Consider the following 21,069-nt stretch of genomic DNA (forward strand, 5'->3'; position numbering starts at 1 on the left):
AGATAGATAGATAGATAGATAGATAGATAGATAGATCTTTATTCATCCCCGAAGGGAAATTCAACTGTCCAGCAGCTCATAAAAATCAACCACACTTCCACTCAGACAATAAAAGCACATTAATTAATATTAAAATAAACATGAAATATAAGGTTTGAAAAATATCATGTAAAGTGCAAACTAAAAATATAGTCCAGTTGTGGCAGAAGTGAGTGTGTGAGACTGAGTTCAGGAGGCGTTAAACAGTCTTATGGCTGTGGGGACGAAGGATCTCCTGAATCGCTCCGTTCTGCAGCGCAGTAAGAGGAGCCGACCGCTGCAGCTGCTCCTGCTCCTCTAAATTATTAATAACTTTTGATAACTGAACATCACTACTTGTTGCACAACAGTGGCGTGAAAGCAGTAACTAGACTCTTCTCCTCCATTGTTCCCCGATGGTGGAACGAGTTACCAAAATCTGTCCGATCTGCAGGGTCTGTACCTACTTTTAAGAGCAAGATAAAGACTCCGCTTTTTAAGGAGCACTTCGGCATCTAGTGAACTTCTCTGCTCATCAGAATTAGTTAGAAAATTCATCCAGCTCTTTGCAGGACTCAGCACTGAGTAAGCTGCATGCACTTATGACAAGATGATCGCATGATGGTGTTTTTTTAGACGTAGCTTTCTTGTATAAAGGGACTGTTGGGTTGGGTGAAAAAAAAAAAAACTGGCACTGGCATGGCAGCACCTCACAGCAGTCTCACCAGCACGTATCCAGCTGTACCCTGCTAAATGATTTCTTGTTTGTGTTGTTCTCTCAGATGTAAGTTGCTTTGGATAAAAGTGTCCGCTAAATGGTAGTAGTATTGTGGTTCGGTTTGCTAGGACCCAAAAGCAGGAGAGAGAGGGAGGCCAGAGGCAGGAGTTCTCAAAAAACAAAGGATTTATTCCAACAAAAGGTAAAAACAAGGCACTGCAGAGCAGGATCAAAAACACAAGGAACAGGGATCAAAAACTTGGAGCACATGGAGGAGGGAACAGTACGGACCGACCGGGAACCAAGGAATGACAAGACAAGATATACTGAAGGGATAACGAGACATGACGAGACACAGGTGCGGACACAATCAGGGTAGATGGGACACAGGCGGGGCAAAACAGAAACTGAAAGTCACAAACTGGGGGGAAGTGTCAAACCCTGACAAGTAGTAGTAGTAGTAGTAGTAGTAGTAGTAGTAGTAGTAGTAGTAGTAGTAGTAGTAGTGCTTCATCGCAGGTCCTTATATAAGGTGCAAGATAAGAAAATAGAAGAAAAAAAATATATTTAAAGTGTGATATAAGTAAAAAAAAAAAAAAAAAAGAAGTATTTAATGCCCAGAAGATTTCTGTATGATGGTGATGACTTGGGGGAAGAAACTATTTTTGAGTCTATTTGACTGGTGCACGTACCGTCTGCCAGAGGGGAACAGGTCGAACAGGATGGGTGTTGTCTCTGGTGATGGATTGCGCTCTCCTGAGGCAGTGGGAAGGTGAATGTGTGGGCTCTCTCTACCGACACTGCATTGATGTAGAGAGGAGAAGGCACAGCCTTCATTGATGACACTCTGGAGCTTGGTCTTCCTGAGAAACCTCAGGAAATCGAGTTTCTGCGGTGCCTTCTTCAGGATCTCTTGAATCAGAGGTTCAAGTGCAGCATGTTTGTCTTAATGCAACATTGCATCTTTAAATGACTCTTCTTCCCAACTTTCTTCTTCTCACACACACACACACACACACACACACACACACACACACACACACACACACACACACACACACACACACACACACACACACACACACACACACACACACGTAAGACAAAAAAAAGGACCAGAACAGATGGTCCCTAACAAAAGTTAATGCTCCTTATCATCTAATAATAGACCTGGGGTTGCTTTAATTACAGGATGTTCTTTTGATTTGCATTGAAGCAAAGAATTACCTTGGATTTAACCCAACCACTACTGAAAGCAGCACAAGCACATGTCTTTAACCTCCAGCTCCTTGTGACCAGAGAGACTTAAATGTACAAATCTTTAAAACATTTGGTGCATCAGTTAATCCTGTGCAGCTCTTGTTTTTAAGAGAATGATCAGCTGGTTCATTGTCAGTATAGGTTGCACTCTTTTTTTACTTTTTTATTTTTACTGTGATAATGAACGACACAGTTAAAATTTGTACAATGATATGAAGCCATATAGTGATAATTATCAAAATCTCCCATATTATATCTTTCTAACAATTCATTTAGTAACTTACAGCTACTTGAGGTCATAGTTTGAATACAGCAGCAGCAGCATAGAAAAATGCCAAATCAAACAGCAGCTGACTCAAACGTGAACCTCTAAGCTCTCAAATATCTGGAGGGCCATCAGGAGATTTTCATGTCCACATTATCAGCATAAAATTTACATTTAACAAATTATCATTATAAATCCCCTATTCATTTTATGTTTATATATAAAATTAATCAACAAAAACTCCAGAGTAAAGTTTATTCATTTGAGACTTTATATTTAAAATGATGGTTTTACAATGAAATGTAGTTTCACTGATAAATTTGATTACGTGCTTCAGATTAAAATACAAAAAATATTTTGATAACACAAGAGCTTTGAAAGTTAGTGACATTAATTAGTAGTCAAAGAAGAGATGATATACTGGGGTTATGTGGCACTTTGTTCCAGTTAGGAGCTTCGCTGCAGTGATATGTACAAACTCAAGATGATTTATTAACGTCAAGCAATGAAAGGCAACGCAATTAACAAATTTCACGTCGCCTGATAAAAAAGACCCACATCTAGAAAGATGTTAGGGTCAGAAAATGATCCAACAGTTGCTGATCAAACTGCCTTTGCATGCAGTTGGTTAGTGCCATGACCAATCAGAGCAACGAACAAGATGATGTATTCAGAGCAAGGAAAAATAGTCAACGGGACAGTAAATTGTGCAGAAGAGTAAATTAAACATTTGCCGAATCCAGTTGGCAAAACAGCAAATACATTCACCTTGCAAATGAATAATTTGATTGCCGTCTTCTGTTCAATTTTTGAAGAAAAAGTTAAAATCTTTAACTGTCGATGGCAAATTGCTGGATTGAAGAATGGATACAGAATGTATGGATATACTGGAGCATGGATGATTATACAAACTTAGATGCAGATTTAGAGAGTAAAATATATGATGTAGATAAGGGTACAAACAAAAACATATTAATTCCTGTTCACAACAAATGTGAGTATTACACAGAGGAGCAATTTAATGATAAAATAGTCATGAATGAAACACTGTCTATCATCCATTTCAACAGTAGAAGTATAAATTGTAACTTATCAAAAATAAAAGATTACTTAAAGCAGTTCAGAAATAGTTTTAGTATAATTGCAGTATCAGAAACATGGTTGAAGGATGGGGATATGGATGAATTTCAGATAGATGGATATGAGTTATATTATGTAAATAGAATGATTAAAAAAGGTGGAGGAGTAGCTTTGTACATCAACACTAGTTTGAAATGTAATGTCATTAGCAATATGACAACTGTTGTTGACAGTATTATGGAAATTATCACAGTGGAAATTATCAATGAAAAAGCTAAAAATGCTATAATCAGTTGTGTCTATAGATCACCAGGTTCCTGCGTAGAGACATTTACAGACAAAATAATGGAGCTGTTTGACAGAAGCCAAAATAAGATTGTGTTTTTATGTGGAGACTTTAATATTGATCTTGAAAATCCAAATTCAATGAACACAACAAGTGAATTTATAAATTCAATGTATACCTTGAGTCTGTTTCCAGTGATAACTAAACCAACGAGAATTACATCACAGAGTGCAACTGTTATTGACAATATTTTTACAAACGCAGTTGATGGAAAAGTAGAGAGTGGGATCTTGATAACTGATGTAAGTGATCATTTACCTGTTTTTACAGTTTATAAAAATTATCAATGTAATACAACGGGAATCACCTCAGAAAAATTAATAAGAAACAGATCTAACGAAGCATTGGAGGCGCTGAAAGAAGACCTAAAAAAACAGAATTGGGATGGAGTGTATGTAAATGATGTAAATATAGCTTATGATTCATTCATGACGCTATTGATAGACTTGTATGAAAAACACTGTAGACTCAGGAGTATTACCAAGAAAAATGCTATTGACAAACCATGGATGACCAAAGGACTACGAAATGCCTGCAAGAAGAAAAACTATTTATATAGATGTTTCTTAAAACTAAGGTCAAAAGAAGCAGAAGAAAGGTATAAGAAATATAAAAATAAATTAGTATGGATAATAAGAAGACATAAAAAGGAATACTATGGTGATTTACTAAATAAAAATAGAAACAATATAAAGGCTACATGGGGAATAATAAATGGTGTAATAAAAAATGATCAAATAAAATCAGCTCTTCCAAATTATTTTGTGAAAGATAACTATGACATTAATGACAAAACTGAAATAGTAAGCGAGTTTAATGATTTTTTTGTAAACATAGGCCCTAGTCTTGCAGCAAACATACCAACAATAAAAGACAATACAAATGAAAACACAATAATGGATAATGTGAATAGCATTTTTCTTGGGAAGGTAGAAAAAGAAGAAATACTGAATATTGTAAAAAGTTGTGCAAGTAAAGGATCTACTGACTGTGCAGATATGGACATGATATTAGTAAAGAATATAATTGAATTGGTTATTGAACCATTTACATATATATGCAATCTATCATTTTCAACGGGGATATTTCCTGATAATATGAAAACAGCAAAAGTAATTCCACTCTATAAAAATGGAGATAAACATGTTTTTTCCAACTACAGACCAGTATCCTTGCTTCCACAATTTTCAAAAATATTAGAGAAATTATTTGTAGTTAGGTTAGATACATTTATAGACAGATACAATATTTTAAACAATGGTCAGTATGGATTTAGAACCAATCACTCCACATCAATGGCACTTATGGAATTAACTGAAGAAATTTGCACTGCAATTGATAAGAGACATTTTTTTGTAAGTATTTTTGTTGACCTCAAAAAAGCCTTTGATACCATAAATCATACCATACTTCTAAAAAAATTGAGCAAATACGGTATCAGAGGGGTGGCACATCAATGGGTCTCAAGCTACTTAGAGAATAGAAAGCAGTATGTGCAGATAAATAATGTCAAATCTGAATCACAATTTATTAAGTGTGGCGTACCTCAGGGGTCGGTTCTTGGGCCAAAACTGTTTATTTTGTATATTAATGATTTTGTTTATGTTTCTAAACTGCTCAAATGTATTTTGTTTGCAGACGACACTACTTTATGTTATTCTGGGGAAGATTTAACATATGTGTTGAATGTGGTTAAAAAGGAATTTAAAAAAATAAAAACATGGTTTGAGGTAAATAAATTATCAGTGAATCTTGAAAAAACAAACTTCATGATATTTAGTAACAGAAAGAGAGAAACGGACTCTTCAATTAATATAGATGGTATTGAAATTAATAGAGTAAGAGAAACCAAGTTTTTGGGTGTCATGCTGGATGAGAATTTGAATTGGAAATCACACATCAATTATACAAAGATAAAAATATCAAAAACAATTGCTCTGTTACACAAAGTTAAGGATTTATTGGACAACAAAGCAATGTACATTTTATATAACACTCTGATTGTTCCATATCTGACCTACTGTGTTGAAGTTTGGGGAAATGCCTGTAAAACATATATTCAATCAATTTTCATTCTGCAAAAAAGAGCCATAAGGATAATTAGTAGAAAACGATATAGAGATCCAACAAATCCATTATTCCTTCAGTTAAATTTGTTGAAATTTCATGAATTAGTAGACTATAGTATTCTGCAAATTATGTTTAAAGCTCATAAAAAAACTTTACCAATCAACATTCAGAAAAGATTTGAAAAAAGAAAAAGCAAGTATAACTTAAAAGGAACAGAGATTTTTATAAAACCAAGATGCAGGACAAAATTGATGGAACGTTGTGTTTCTGTGAAAGGAATCAATTTATGGAACAATCTGAATAAAGAAAATAAAGAAAACAAAGAATCCAAATCAAACATTACATTTAAAAGAACAATTAAAACCTGTATGTTAAGGAAATATAACGAAAAATGTTGAGTTTGATTGACATACCCGTAGGCGGTGGTAATTTTATTTTAATGTTATTTTAATTTTGTTTTAGTTGTTTTTATTCACTTAGTTTTTTGTTTTTTTTAATTATTGTTAATTTATGTTATTTGTGAAAGGGGCAGATCAGATAAGATTCTTCTTCTTTCTGCTCCTTTTCATTCATAAGTTAGGAACATTTGTATTTGTGTTTGTATTAAATTGTATTGTTTTTTTTGAATGAAATAAAGAATAAAATGAAAATGAAATGAAAGTCGATTCAAATGGCCATTAATCCTCATCTGCAGTCATCTACACTGTTTGCATCCAGGTTTCGTCGATGCTCTGTTGTCATTGGCAGGGACTCTCTTTACAAGGATAGACTGAATTGATTGGCTTCCCAAGACTTTTGGGCATATTTAATGAGCAGCTGGTAACTAGCGGATGGTAACTAGATGTACTTGCAAAGACTATTTTAAATTTGCTAATGGTATGTCCAAATTCCTTTTCGCTGCATTACACCACCAAATACCTCCTTCAAGCAACTTTACTTGAAGGCATCAAGAGAATATCCTGTGCTGATCTCACAAAAGTGCCTCAAGGAAACACCTAGTAAATGCCCTCCATGAGTCCTGAACATATCTCTCAAAATAACCTTGACAGGCTGCACGTAAAATGTTGCATGGTTTAAATTCCTGGACTGTTTTATGTAACACTTCATAGATTTGATCACTTCCCTATTCATGCAGACAGACTCACACCCATTGGAAAATGTCTCTTAAAATTGTGATCTTTGAAGAAATTAGGCTTTCTGGCATTTAAATACAATAAACCAACACATGGGACAAAGTATTTACACCGAGTCAACATTTCTCATAGCATTCATCGTAAGTCTGGATCTGCCATTCCTCCTGGTAACCTTACAAAGCTGTCTGATCTATCGCAATGAGGAACATATCTGAGGCAATGTGGGATTTATCATCTCACTGAAGTGCGTTGTGACACAGAGTGGAGCTGATACTCAACTCATGCGGATACTCATCTCGGTTCAATGACCTGCCACCTCATGTAGCCGTTTTTGGTAAACGCACTAGTTTGACTAATCATCAGATCTCCCATTGTTCTGGTTTCAGTTATTATGAAAGCCAAATGTCTGTCTTACATAACAGCTTTTGACAAGGAAGCTGGGTAAAACTCCCTCAGGATTTGATGACCTTTGTTTTAAGGATACAAATACTGCACAGTTTATGTAAGGACACAAAGCTGTTGTTCTGTTCTGCACCAAGGTTCAGGCTAACTAGTGAGGTCCTTGTTGCATGTTGGACTTATAAACCATTGCACAAAATGGATTACTGTGGGTATGGGCCCTGATTTGAAAATTCCCAAGCATGTCTTATAGGAACGCTGAAAAAAATAATTAAACTTTGATATTGTTTGGTAGAACAGGCATTTAAGAAGTAGCCACGTACTGGCAGGCCTGACTGTCTCAGTACAAATTGTGGATCAATTTTTAGTCATACTTTAATCCAACTGTCCATTCATTCACCACTTACAATGCAATAAAATACCCCGAGATAACCTTCAGAAGCATGAGAATAACATTCAAACTCTAACAGAAAGGCCCCACCTAACTTTTGACCCAGAAAATTCAATGTTGTGACGCAGCAGAGCTAAGCAGTGTACCTAAGTTATCTAATCTCTAAAACTCATCTACCTTTTGAATCTCATGTGACTTCATGAGGGAAACGCAAGAAGCGTCCAGAAAAAGTTGTCGTACATACCATGGTTTACATACTCAAGATAAAGAAAAACCTCCAAGCTGTTCATTTTGCATTCATGGTAGGAGCCCCGACGGACTGATACCACTGTGACGCAGCTCTCCCGCAAGACGGTGCATGAGTCAACATGGCAGCCTCCCGCTGCTAGAAAGCAACAAACTTTTTCCCCTTTTTTCATATTCTCTTTTGTTTATTCCATTTGCATTTTCTTTCCTTTCCAGTCAATGAAATTGGATTACAATGGATCACCTGGAGGATTTCATATACAACAAACTTAGCACCATGGGTCCTGTTCAGAGGTTAACAACACACTTCTTTCCATAGATCAAAAACTCAGCTCACTAGATGCCAGAGTGGCACTCATTGAAGTTTTAACAAAGAGTTTCAACAACTTCGCCACAGTCTGGAATACAGCCAACAACAAATAGATGCTCTTTCTAAGAAAAACAAATCTCATCAACTTTCAGTAAATGACCTAACCACCCAGCTCTCCGTTAACAATCAGCTAGTCTCCGTTACTGCTGAAAACAAAATCATAAAAGAAACAATTCTGGATTTCCAGTCGTTCAATATGAGCGATAGTGTGATTTTCTCTGGATTTAAAGAAGCATCCACAGAAGATCCCAAAAAAACAAAAAGGATTTTATTACAAATCACCTCGAACTCCCTGCTGAAACTGTCAACAACATCACTTTCCACTGTGTTCACCATTTGGGACTTCCTGTGCCAGTTAAAGGTAATGTGGAGCCCTAGGCAAACCTCAACTGTGGCGGCTCAAAAACAAAATATGTAAAAAATACATATATATTTCCCACCTTAAAGGATTTTTAATAATCAGATTGCACTGAATTGCAGCAGGAAAACATATCATATGTCAAGTGTTAACAGATGGCAATTAGTAACACTGAAGAGAACATCAAATTATAAATAATTATATACATCTTGGGTACATACAAAATCAGTGAATAAACAGGAAGCATTTCTCAAGTCACAGTTTCACTTTCCAGGCCTTTAGTGCTGCAAAGTCTTCAATGACATCGTCATATGAATTATGACTGCCCACCTCCTGATAAATGCTGATTACAGCCAGACCACTGAGACGTTCCTGAGACATAGTTGACCTGAGATAGGTTTTGATTAACTTGAGTTTGGAAAAGCTGCCTTCTGCTGAAGAAACTGTGACTGGTAAAGTCACAGTAATACGAGGAGAAACCCATAAATGTGGGTACATTTATGAGAGCTGCTTTTCCTGTATGAATGTCAGCAACTCTAGGACAGTCAACCTGGTTGATGGCCTGTCTGGCAGGGTTGTCAGCTCTCGAGCAAGTTCTTTCCCATTAAAATCCGGCTGTCCATCACAAGTTAAGGTGTGCTCAAGAACCCCTGCTTTGACTATAATATCTTGATGAGAAACAGTTTGGATATCGGTCAGAAAACTAAACTTGTTTTCCACACCCCCCAAGGCTCTGGAATCTCTCTTTCTATCCACTATCACATTAAAAAAAGTCACCTACAACTAATTAACAACAGTCCAGTAATAACTTTCAATATTTACAGTCCCAACATAGATGATCCGTTGTTTTTTCACAATTTCTTTTAAGCCATTTTAGATATTTCCAACTGTCCAGTGATAATAGTAGGTGGTTTTAATACAGTACTCAACTTATCAATGGACCGGTCCAGTAAAGGAGCAATAAACGTAATTGGCAATGAGTTTGATCCTGCCGATTGTTGGCGTTTACAACATCCAACAGCCAGAGAGTATACATTTTTCTCATGAATCCATCGCACCCATTCACACATGGATCCTTTTCTTATTAGTATCTCGAGTATGTCAGCGATGTCTGATACAAAAATTCTTTCCATCATAATAAGTGATCATGTGCAAGTTATTTTCAATTGGAGCCAAACAGGTTTATAATCATACCACTAGATGCCCCTTTATATAGCTATTCTTAAATATCTTGAGTTAAACAATTATTTTAAAAATGAGTGGGTATCCATCCTATAATTCCCCAGTCATTATTCACACTACAATGGTAAACAGGTAAGGGAGTACTACACTCACGTCATACACTGTTCATAAGAAGAAAAAAGAAAAAGAAGAGGAACTTAGACCCCGTCCACACGTAGCCGGATATCTGCGGATATCTGCTAAACCGGAGATATTTTCCTCCGTTTTGACCTGTCATCCACACGAAAACGCAAATAAACGAAGGTTTAAAAAAACTCCGGGCAAAGTGAAGATTTTTGAAAACTCCGTTTATGTAGATGCGTGTGGACACACATAACCGGAGATTTGCGTTTTCGAACGTCACATTATGCGCCAAAACAACAACAAATCTGCTCTGACGTGCGCCTTTTGTTTACTACAGATGATCCAGCATCTGTTCTCCAAGCTATTTATTAAATAAATGGTCTCTGCTCTTGACCACCACTTACTGCGTTACACCGACACAGAGGCTCCGCCGTACCCTACACCGTAGGGTACGCGGCGACGCGCACCCTAGGTGTAGGGCCCGCGGCTCCGCAGAGCCCGCAGAGCCCGCAGAGCCGCGGAGGTGCAGCTTCCCCGGGAGCTGCAGATGATCTACAGGTTAGAATGCTTATGAAGTGGTCGAAAACGCAGATCTTCGGTTACGTGTGGATGCAAATTTTTTTATAAACGGAGGAGGGAAATATTCGTTTTTAAAAATACCCGGCTACGTGTGGACGGGGTCTTAAACTCAAACAAAAGATTAAGACACTTGAAACATTGAACGCAAATAAACAGAACAAATCCAGAAAGAATTAAGAAAACATCAAGTTAACTCAGTGCAGTTCCTAACTCAGTTCCTAAATCAGAGACTCCGATAAGAAACATTTCAACATGCCAATAAATCAGGCAAATATTTGACTATTCAAATTAAACAAAATAAAGAAAAAAGAAAAGGTCTCCACCATTGAGGACTCAGCAGGAAATCTTACCAACACATTGCAAGGAATTGATAAAACATACAGTGATGCTATGCTAAATTATACTCATCTGAGAATGACCCAGGACAGAAATCAATCGCCTTATTTTTCAAAAGTATTGAGCTCCCTCAACTTGACAAAGAACAACTTGGATGCACCTTTAACAGAAAATGAACTGGTAGCTGCTCTTGGTTGTATGTTCGCCAAGGATCTCCTCTCTCACCTTCTTTGTTTATTGAACCCTTAGCATCCGTCAAAACCTCCACATCACATGAACCCAGACTTCTCAAGCACACTATAAGATCATCTTATATGCTGATGATAGTTTACTCTTTTGACCAAACCCTCAATCACCCTCACTACAAGTAGTTAAACTCATTCATTTTTACTCTACAATTGTTGATTAGTCAATAAGTTGGAATAAGTCATCCATTCTTCTATTGCACAAAACTGATAGGAATGAGGCACCCCACACATAAGCCATCCCTTTTTGCAAAAATCACATCACGTATTTAGGCATCAAAGTTTCCTCCAGGCTGCCAGAGCTGATTGGATTCAACTTGTGGTGATCTTCAGTGCTGGAGTAAATATACCTCTGTCTATCGTGTGTAGAATATTAACAATTAAAATGGAAATTCTCCCTTGTATTTATTCTCAATGACCCCAATGCAGCCTTGTTGCACCTGGTTTAAATCTTTACATTAAATTATTACAATAGTCTACTGGAAGAATAGAATGCCAAGGATTAAACTAGCTACTTTACAAAAACCTAAATCTCAGGGAGGCTAAGAACCTCCAAATTCCTACTATTATTCTGTCACTAACCAACTTCAATATATATGTACAAATGGACTCACTCCGGTCAGTCAGATGATACCTTGCTGGACATCGAATAAGTGTGCAAAGAATTCCAGATTGCAAATAGTCCATTATTCAGTCAATGCATCAAGCATTACCCATGTTTTAAACCAATAACAATAGCTTTTACTCTGAATGCGTGGTGGAAATTTTATAAAACCATATTCACCTATTGCAATTTCTAATTTCACTCTAATCTGGAATAACCCTGAGTTATAAGCAACAAAAACCAATCAACCTTTGCACATGGGTTGGTAAGGGTATCACTCATCTTAAACACATCTTTCACTCCAATAGTCTGGCATAGTTTTCTTATCTGGTCCAGGAATATGGGATCAGGAAAAATCAGTTTCTGGAATATCTACAACTGAAATAATCGGTTGAAGCTAAAATCGCCATTAGATGGACAAACCTAGATGCCTTCAGCAACAGATCTAATAAATATCTTCATTAAAGAAAATCCTCTTAAGAAGGATGAATGAAGGAAAGATAACATTAACCAACTAGCAAACTGACAGAAAACCTATAACCTGAAGAAAATAAGTATTGGTAGCTCATATGAAATAGGAGGTACAGTGAAGATGTTTTGCCAAGATATTTTTTCATTCAAAAAACAAACAACAAACAAAACAGTTTCTCAAAGCTCATTATAACATGCTGAACAATGCGACTTCCTGATGGCTTTTCCAGAAAGAAGCGCTCTCTGCCAGAACTTTTCAGCTTGAAAAAAGTACTAAATGCACATCCAATCCACATGTATTCCTCAGCGCTGTAGATCTTTGATTTGTTCTGAATCTCAGAAATGTAATTCTTAAGATTGTTCCTTTGTGATTAATCTAGCCAATGCTTTACTTCATTCATTTTTATTTTATTGCATTTTTTATTGCATATAAAGTCTAGAATGCAGATAGAGGACGATTGGATAATGTATTGAATGAAACTGGTTAGATACGTGGCCAAGACATGTATGGATTGGTAAGACAGACACCTTGAGAAAGATCTTCAGAGAGTTGGCAAGGTTAAAGAAGCTGTTTCAACTCCTTGAATCAGGGCCATACACTCCCCTGAAACCTTTTCCTAAAAGGCATGCCCAAATTCAACCAGAAAGTCACTGTCAATGAAAAAAAAAAAGAGAAAGGGAAGTTATGTGTGTTCAGAATGATTTACGTGTGACTGAGCATATCTTTGCTGAGTGCTTATGATATGACTTATGATTCCTTTCATGGAGGGGTGTGAGGAGAGGTGGAGTTTTCTTTGTCCTCTGTTACTATAAAAGCCTTCTTTGAAAGTATCAGTTATGCAGCTCCGGAGAGGCTGAAAGCTCATGCAGCGTGTGTTCATTCAGGGACATATGACTGAATCACACAGCGCAAAGGTAAGGTCCAAGTTCCTTAATTCCAGCAGAATGGTAAAACATGATTAAGTCTAAGGTAATGCATTACATCGAATGAGAAAATATTTAAAGATGATTAGAGGAGTAATGATAAGGTTATTAGTCCTTTCATAAGAGCTCTTATGTTCATGTATGATTGATTAAAATGTAAAAGTTGAACAAAAGTAGTGAAAATATAAAAGTAGATCGTAAGGAAGTTTGTGTAGTGCACAATGTGGACACAATCTGGAAAGCTTCAGAGTTCACAAGCATCCAGGCTTTTCTCTCCTCCCTTTAAGGATATTTTTCATGCCAAAGAGCATTGTTTTAATTCTTACCGAGTACATAGATCCTCAAGTTAACCACAGAAAAGATGTAATATATACAGTACAGACCAAAAGTTTGGACACACCTTCTCATTCCAACAAACGGGGAATTGTGTCCAAACTTTTGGTCTGTACTGCAGATATCTTCATATGCATTTCTGTGCAGCTTGTGTCATAGTTTTGGTATTTAGTTCATGTTTTATTTTGAAACCCTGTCGTTGTATTTAAATTGTGTCTTGATCTCCCTGGTTCCCATCTGCCCTGATAGCGTGCACCTGTGTCTCGTCAAGATTTCTGTGTTTATCTGGGTCTTATGTTTCCCTTGCTCCCTGGTCGATCTGTTTTCGCCCTCCTTGTGTCATGTCAGGTTTTTGGTACACGCTAGTGGTTTTTTGGGTTAATCCTGCTCTGTAGCGCTTTTGGTTTGTTTTTGCCCTAATAAATCACCTTTTTTGGAACTCCTGCCTCCTTGGATTCCTGCATAAACCATTCCGTGACAACCTGAAAGTCTTTAATGCAAAATTGCACAACTTTAAGAAGTGCATAATTTGTTAAATTTCCCTTTGAGTCCTATTATGACTTCTTGAAGCAGTAAATAAAACTTCGATAAACAAAACATTTTTATGGAGAGTATCTTTTTTTTTTGACTGATCATAAGTGTAAATATGTACATATTTAAGCATTTCTTGCAGGCAATGGGAAAGATTAAATGTGTTGCTAAAAGAGACTATTTTTTTTCTGTTTCTCAGGATATTCCCAAGAATATCAGATACTACACTGCTCTGTCCAGCGGCTCCCCTGCCACCACACTTACTGTACGATGCTGTTCACTATCACACATAATATAGATTATCCTAGCTAGCTGTTCTTTTAATTATGAAAATAATTTTCAATTATGATTTCAGGATCTCAAACCCCTGATGGACATCCCATCTGAGTATGACCACTCCAGTGATGGCAAGAAGGAAGGTCAAAAACAACATGCAAAATCCGCTGCCCTGCGGACAGCTAGGGCCCGCCTCCTCAAGGGAGTTTCCTACTTCTCAGGAGACATGGAAGTGTTTGGGAAATGGATGGAAAGTAAGTAAACATTAACACATGCAGACATTACATTAGTGCTCCACTGGAAATCACATAAACAGACTTCATTCTGTATGTAAGTTAAATGACTTATTCATTAATTATTGTTTTAAAGAAAGACTCAAGAAGACATTTGAATGACACACAAGTATTGCAACACAATCTGAAACATGATATCTGTTTATATTCTGCATTTTAATTTTTCAATTGAGGCATCTATAACCCACATGTATAAGCATTGTGGGTCATTTAAGGAAACCTTTGCAATTGATTACTGTTGTATTTGTCTCACTGTGTCTTTTTAGAGCTTTTACTTGCAGTCCAATAACTTTCTGCTCCGTCTTTCAGAACAGTTCCTGCCTCTGCAGCTGCTAGACTGGGTTCTGCGTGGAGCAGCCCAGGTGATGTTCGTCAACAACCCTCTGAGTGGCCTTATCATTTTTGCAGGCCTCATCCTGCAAAATTACTGGTGGGCCCTCAATGGATTTGTGGGCACCCTTTTTGCAACAATCTCTGCTCTCATTCTGCAGCAAAGCAGGTACACAGACAGTGCTTAACTAAATTATTTTCTAATATAATAGCTTAAAATCTCAATGCAGTGAGCGAGCATTACTTTGACAGAGGTGATAAAACAAAAACTGGATTTTTGGATGATCATTTCCTCACAATACACGGAATAAGCTGAAAGCACCCATGTCTTGATTCAAGCCTTCGATATTTTTCTCATTACCAGAAGATTAAATACGTGCGTTGTTGTAATCCAGAAAGATATGAATTGATAAATGTAACTGCTTTTTCTTCAGGGGTGCAATAGCTGCTGGGCTCTACGGTTACAACGGCATCCTGGTCGGTCTGCTGATGGCTGTGTTCTCTAATGCCGGGGACTGGTACTGGTGGCTCCTACTGCCCAACATCTTCATGTCTATGATGTGGTATGCAACTGTTAAACATGATATCAATATACATGAGAATCAGACAAAGCAAGATGATAAACAACAGCACTTTGTCACCAGATTGGTTTCTGTGATATGATCACATTCATTTTCTTTTTGTCTGATTTAATCACTGCTGATCCAGTCAAAATCAATAATAAAAGAGGAACATGCATGAGCTACTGCGACAGATGCATGGACAACGTGGGATAAATTTAACTCAAATATTGTACTGCATCACTGTGTTTCAGCCCGATTGTTTCCAGTGCCCTGGCCTCTATCAACAGTCGCTGGGATCTGCCAGTGTTCACCCTCCCCTTCAACATCCTCGTCTGTCTCCACATGGTTGCCACTGGCCATTTCAACCATCACTTCCCTCAAGTTCGGATTCAGCCACGTTCTGAATTCCCCAACATCACCTGGGCGGAAATAGATGTAGCCAAGGTCAGTGACAGGCCACTGCCTGTGCATGTAATCTCACTTCACATATCTCACAGCTTGTTAAATATGCCTTAATCTCGCTCCACACAAATGTTTTCATGTTTTCTAATCCCGAGCACCGTCATAAGAGTACTTAAAACCAAACCCTAACCAGTTTCGCATGCTGTAGCTGCTAAGCAGCTGTGATGTTGTGTCAGATTCTACTTTGTTCTTGCATGTTGAAGTGTTGTATTAGGGTTTAAAGGGACATTATTGCCAGTTCTATTGTTAATACCCACTCTCTTAACTCTTAGTTTTCCAAAAGATGTAATTTGGCAAGTTAACACTTGTGTGTGTCAATTATTGTTTGCATCTTCATTTATGTTTGACCTTTTTGTTTGTACCTTTTCAGCTATTCATGTCAGTTCCTGTTGGAGTAGGGCAGGTGTATGGCTGCGATAACCCTTGGACGGGAGGAATCTTCATCATCTCCCTGTTCATCTCTTCCCCCATCACCTGCGCCCATGCTGTCATGGGATCTGCAGTGGGCATGGTTTCAGGTGAGACAGCTACACATTGCCTCGGCATGCAGCTGATACAGGGTAGGAGTGAAATGATCAACATCAGATGTACAATTTTGTCTTTAACCGGTTAACTGCACCTTATTTTCTGATTTGTGACATGATTATATAGTAGATTGAATTCACGATAGATATGTTCCAACTCAAAACTAAATACACCCACTAAAGATTCAAAATAACGAGTAGGTTTATGATTCATTAAGGTAATCCAACCTAAAATACAGTAGAAGATGATACTAGTCTGTTTACTATGATTCACAATTCCAGGGTCTTGTGTCATTTGACATTTTTCTTTGCAGGTTTGGCTCTATCAGCTCCTTTTGGAGACATTTACTTTGGCCTCTGGGGATACAACTGCGTGCTAGCCTGCATTGCAATAGGAGGAATGTTTTACGCTCTTACCTGGCAGGTGCACCTGCTTGCCATCACATGTGGTGAGTTGACACAAGGGGTGTTAAAAAAGTATCTGAAATGCATCTATTCTGTACAAGATTGTTGTATGGCTTGTGACTTTATGCACTTTGGAAAACACTAAGAAAGTACTTGTACTCTGTGATCATACTTTCCACCTGAAGACAATTCCCTCTCCTCTCGTCTGCAGCTTTTTTCTGCGCATACCTCGGCTCAGCCATAGCCGGTGTCATGTCCACGGTACATGCACATATTTCTTTACTCCACTTCACAAATGTTTATACACATCACCCCATAGAAATGATTTACTAACTGCAGCATTTTTTTTCTTTTACAGTTTGGTCTGCCAGCCTGCACCTGGCCTTTCTGCCTCTCAGCTCTCACCTTCCTCCTTTTAACCACTGGGACCAAAAGGATATTCAAGTTGCCGCTGGCCAAAGTCACGTACCCTGAGAAAAATCTGGCCTTCTACTGGAAGCTGAAGAAGCAGGAGAAAGCAGAGAAGGCTGACAAAGAGAGGAAAGAGAAAGAAGAACAGCAGAAAGCTATTCGAGAGGAAGTGATCTTAAATGAAAAGGAGCAGATGAGACTGGAGTTTGAAAGAATGGAGGAAGGAAGAGTTGAAAGTAGGACATCAGAAGAGGAATTTGTAAAAACATATGTTGGAGACCAAGACTATGAGGTGGATGAGGTATATGAAGAGAAAAAGGAAGATAATGCCACTGAAATTGTTGTTTCTGGTGTAGATTACATCTACACCCTGTGAATGCAAATAAAGACAAACTTAACACTACTGGGACTAAAATGCATGAAGCTGAAAAAATGCACTGCGGTTTAAATTTTATACTGTCAAGAAGGAGAATAACCAGAAGGGAAGTGTGTTTAAATTTAGTATATTTTGTCTTGTTGTTTTGTTTTGTTTTTTCTTTCAAAGTGCAGCTCATTTTGTACTACTGTGTAAAAAGGAATTTGTTAATTGTTTTTGTAATAAATTAATGTACATATTTAAGAAATGTAAAGCAATTATAAACCACACAAGCTCTGTCAAAAAAGAAATGCAAAGAAGTATATAGTTCTGCCAGATCTTTGTAAAAGGTGTTCTGTGAAGACGTTCTTTAGAAAGACTTTCCAGTTATACAAACAATTATGTCATACTATGTACAGCAGTGCAATGTGTCCTTTAAGAATGGAATACCTCCTTAAAGGACCTTGCTCTGTGTAATGAGTTTTGTAAAACCTCTCTTTTTTGACATTGAGATTTAATAAATACCTCATGCTACACAACCAAGTATCCTGAGTCTTTGTCTATATAAATTAACTTTCTTACCAGAGTTCCATTAAAATACATCTAAATCCAGTTTGAGCTCTAATAAGTTGCTTTGGCAAACATATTATCACATCTGTCTTGTCTTGAACACTATGTTTCCCTTTTCCTTCCTGTCATTGTTACAACTGTTTAATATTTACTCAAAACTAATGTTTCTATTTATTTATCAGCCTAGTTATTAAGGCAATGACAATGTTTCATAATCACAGTTAGTAGCGCTGTATATTCTGGTAGGCGAATCAGTAACCTACAAGGTTATTGTTAAAACAGTAACAATATTTTGGTCATGCTCTAAACAATAACCTTCAGCGAACCTTCATGACAGATTCCTGAGGGTTACAGGGTATTCATGTGCGCACGAGGTAAAATAAGAAGCAGTCCATGGACCGTAAAACAGGTCTGTGAGCACACCTTTTTGGAACTTCTTTGGAAACCATCACAGCAAGGGGATGTGGATGCATGAACACAAAGTGATTGAATCAAAGTTTGAACTATTGTGGTAAGACAAAAACAAAAATATCTAACATTCTATACTGACAATGAATACATTGATTCATTCACTTTGTTAAATGGACTGCGTTATTGAATGTGACCCTCAACAAGTGCATTTACAGTAATACACGATAAGACTAAGTGTTTGGGAGATTCGTGCTTCTCCTAGAGCTTAAAGATGTGTGCTCGCTGCTTTAGTTGGTTGTACATATATATTATACATAGGCTGCTATCTATTAGATATGAAATAACCATTATTAACTTTTTGAGAGCGAGGAAGTGCATGGTTGGACAATAGAAATAAAGAATTCATAAAAGGGGTGAGGGGTGGTTTTTGGTGTGTGTGTGTGTGTGTGTGTGTGTGTGTGTGTGTGTGTGTGTGTGTGTGCGTGTGTGCGTGTGTGTGCGTGCGTGTGTGTGTGTGTGTGCGTGTGTGTGTGTGTGTGTGTGCGTGGATGTGCGTGTGTGTGTGCGTGGATGTGCGTGTGTGTGTGCGTGGATGTGCGTGTGTGTGTGCGTGGATGTGTGTGTGGGTGCTAGCGAACTTGTACCCTGATGATGTTGTACTGAGAGAGAGCTGCATGCCGGCTAATGCTTTTTTCTATTGAAAGTAAGTAACACTAACCTTTTCAGAAACTTTTTGTGTCATCTTCATAAAGCTACGTGAGATACAGTTAAAAGATAAGCTTCAGAGAAGATTACATAACAGCATGACAAACGGAGGGGTCCATCAACACTCCAGAGTAACCAACTGTGAAAATGCAGTTTTTCAAGACTCATCAAACCAGAGTTTATGAAGAAAGTACGATCTTTACATGGTGATTGACTATTGTCTGAAGAGTTTTCTGTTGAATACGTATGATTTTGATCTGACTTGATCAAATGCAGCACTGAACTGAATTAAAATGGAATTTAATAATACTTAATTAAACCCTAAAAAGAAATTGCACATATGAATGGTGGGCAGAGACTTTGGAGTAGAAAATAGGTTCCTATAGCCATGGCTTAAGAAAGCACGTTATATCTCATTCCCAGTGGTCCTACTTTGTCTTCATCTGTGCTCCAAATTCTTCCATTTTATGTGCTGGTGCTCTCACTGTCCATGATGGCTAAGAGAAGAAACTATGTACTTTCTTGCTCTTGATCTCTGTCTTATCCCTTATCTACTTTCTCGGAATTTCCTCTTTAAACCATCTGGGATATAACTTTTTATTTTATTTTATTTTATTTTATTTTATTTTATTTTATTTTATTTTATTTTATTTTATCCTTTAAGCAACACAGCATTGGAGTCAGCATTAGAAACATGTTTCAAAAATTGGTGTTAAGTTGGAAAAGTTCCACCAGATAAAATCAAGAAAAAACAAAGAAAGTCAGTATGTGACCAGTGATACCAGCATCAGACCAGCATCACACATCAGTGCACCACTATTAAACTGATGCCAAGACATTTGCTGGTGTGTCCTTACATAATCCAAGAATTGTCACAGAATAATTCAGTTTTTATTAGTTGTCAAAAAAGATTAAATACATGAATTGAGACACACTGACTGGCAAAAATAAAACTGCGTCAGCATTGCTTATTTGAGGGACATTCCTTTGGTGCACTGTTTAACTCTGTTGCTTCCCAACATGAAAGATTCTACGTCTGAAACCCCTGGTCAGCTGTGCTTTTCCTGTTTGGAGTTGGAAATAAGTGGGTGGATTAAAGTGTGATTTTATACGGATGGTCTGTTCATTAAATGTCTGCCAAGATCTACAGAATACTATTAAAATTCAATGCTCCCTCTGTCCCAGTATATCTCTCTCTCTCAATCTGTCCCTCATACCTTACTAGACTGGAAAGTTCGGTTGAACTTTGGTGCAGAACAAAACAGCAGCTTTGTGATGTTACATAAAGTGTGCCAAATTTTATCCTAACATCTCTGTAAAACAAAGGTTATCAACATCTGAGAGAATTTTGTCCAACTTCCTGATGAAAGGCCATTATGTAAGACTAAGATTTGTCTTTCATCATGACTAAAAGCACAAAGCTGGGAGATCTGATTTGTCAAATGTGTTTATCAAAACAGATCCATGGGTTGGCGGTGAATCAGCGGGTTCAATAATTGTCATCGAACAGCTGTCCATGTCACAGTACCCTTCACTTAGATGATAAACCCCACACTATCTCAGGCATGCTCATCTGAGTGATAGATCAAACTAAAATACTTTAAATATAAGAAAGGTTGACTCAGCATATATACATTTTTTGAAGTCATTTTTAAGTTAAATACTGTATGTCATGATAAATGAACTGAAGTTGGGTTTAATATGGAACTTGTAATATCTGTCAGAAATATCCCAATTAGATATTTTTAGATACTTTCCCCAAATTGTTTAATTCTAGTCCCA

The 21,069-nt window shown here is 37.3% G+C and overlaps 1 protein-coding gene across 1 annotated transcript; it reads left to right on the forward strand.

Annotated features, from left to right (window-relative positions):
• Positions 1 to 13,019: 13,019 nt before the first annotated feature.
• Positions 13,020 to 18,140, forward strand: slc14a2 (solute carrier family 14 member 2). The gene is made up of 10 exons (XM_061729068.1): positions 13,020 to 13,109; positions 14,182 to 14,247; positions 14,338 to 14,512; positions 14,861 to 15,050; positions 15,316 to 15,444; positions 15,696 to 15,888; positions 16,277 to 16,424; positions 16,745 to 16,879; positions 17,047 to 17,096; positions 17,194 to 18,140. Exons 1-10 carry the CDS (start codon positions 13,059 to 13,061, stop codon positions 17,620 to 17,622), a joined length of 1,566 nt encoding a protein of 521 aa, XP_061585052.1. The 5' UTR covers positions 13,020 to 13,058; the 3' UTR covers positions 17,623 to 18,140.
• Positions 18,141 to 21,069: the final 2,929 nt, after the last annotated feature.

The sequence above is a fragment of the Cololabis saira genome, chromosome 9 (genome assembly GCF_033807715.1).
Source record: "Cololabis saira isolate AMF1-May2022 chromosome 9, fColSai1.1, whole genome shotgun sequence".
Classification (NCBI taxonomy): Eukaryota; Metazoa; Chordata; class Actinopteri; order Beloniformes; family Belonidae; genus Cololabis; species Cololabis saira.

Bases quoted from the DNA above. Each gene is read 5' to 3' on its own strand.
- slc14a2 (XM_061729068.1), top strand. From the start codon at position 13,059: ATGCAGCGTGTGTTCATTCAGGGACATATGACTGAATCACACAGCGCA. The intron at 14,248-14,337 runs GTACGATGCTGT...TTATGATTTCAG, and splicing joins CCCCTGCCACCACACTTACT to GATCTCAAACCCCTGATGGA. The intron at 15,051-15,315 runs GTACACAGACAG...CTTTTTCTTCAG, and splicing joins CTCATTCTGCAGCAAAGCAG to GGGTGCAATAGCTGCTGGGC.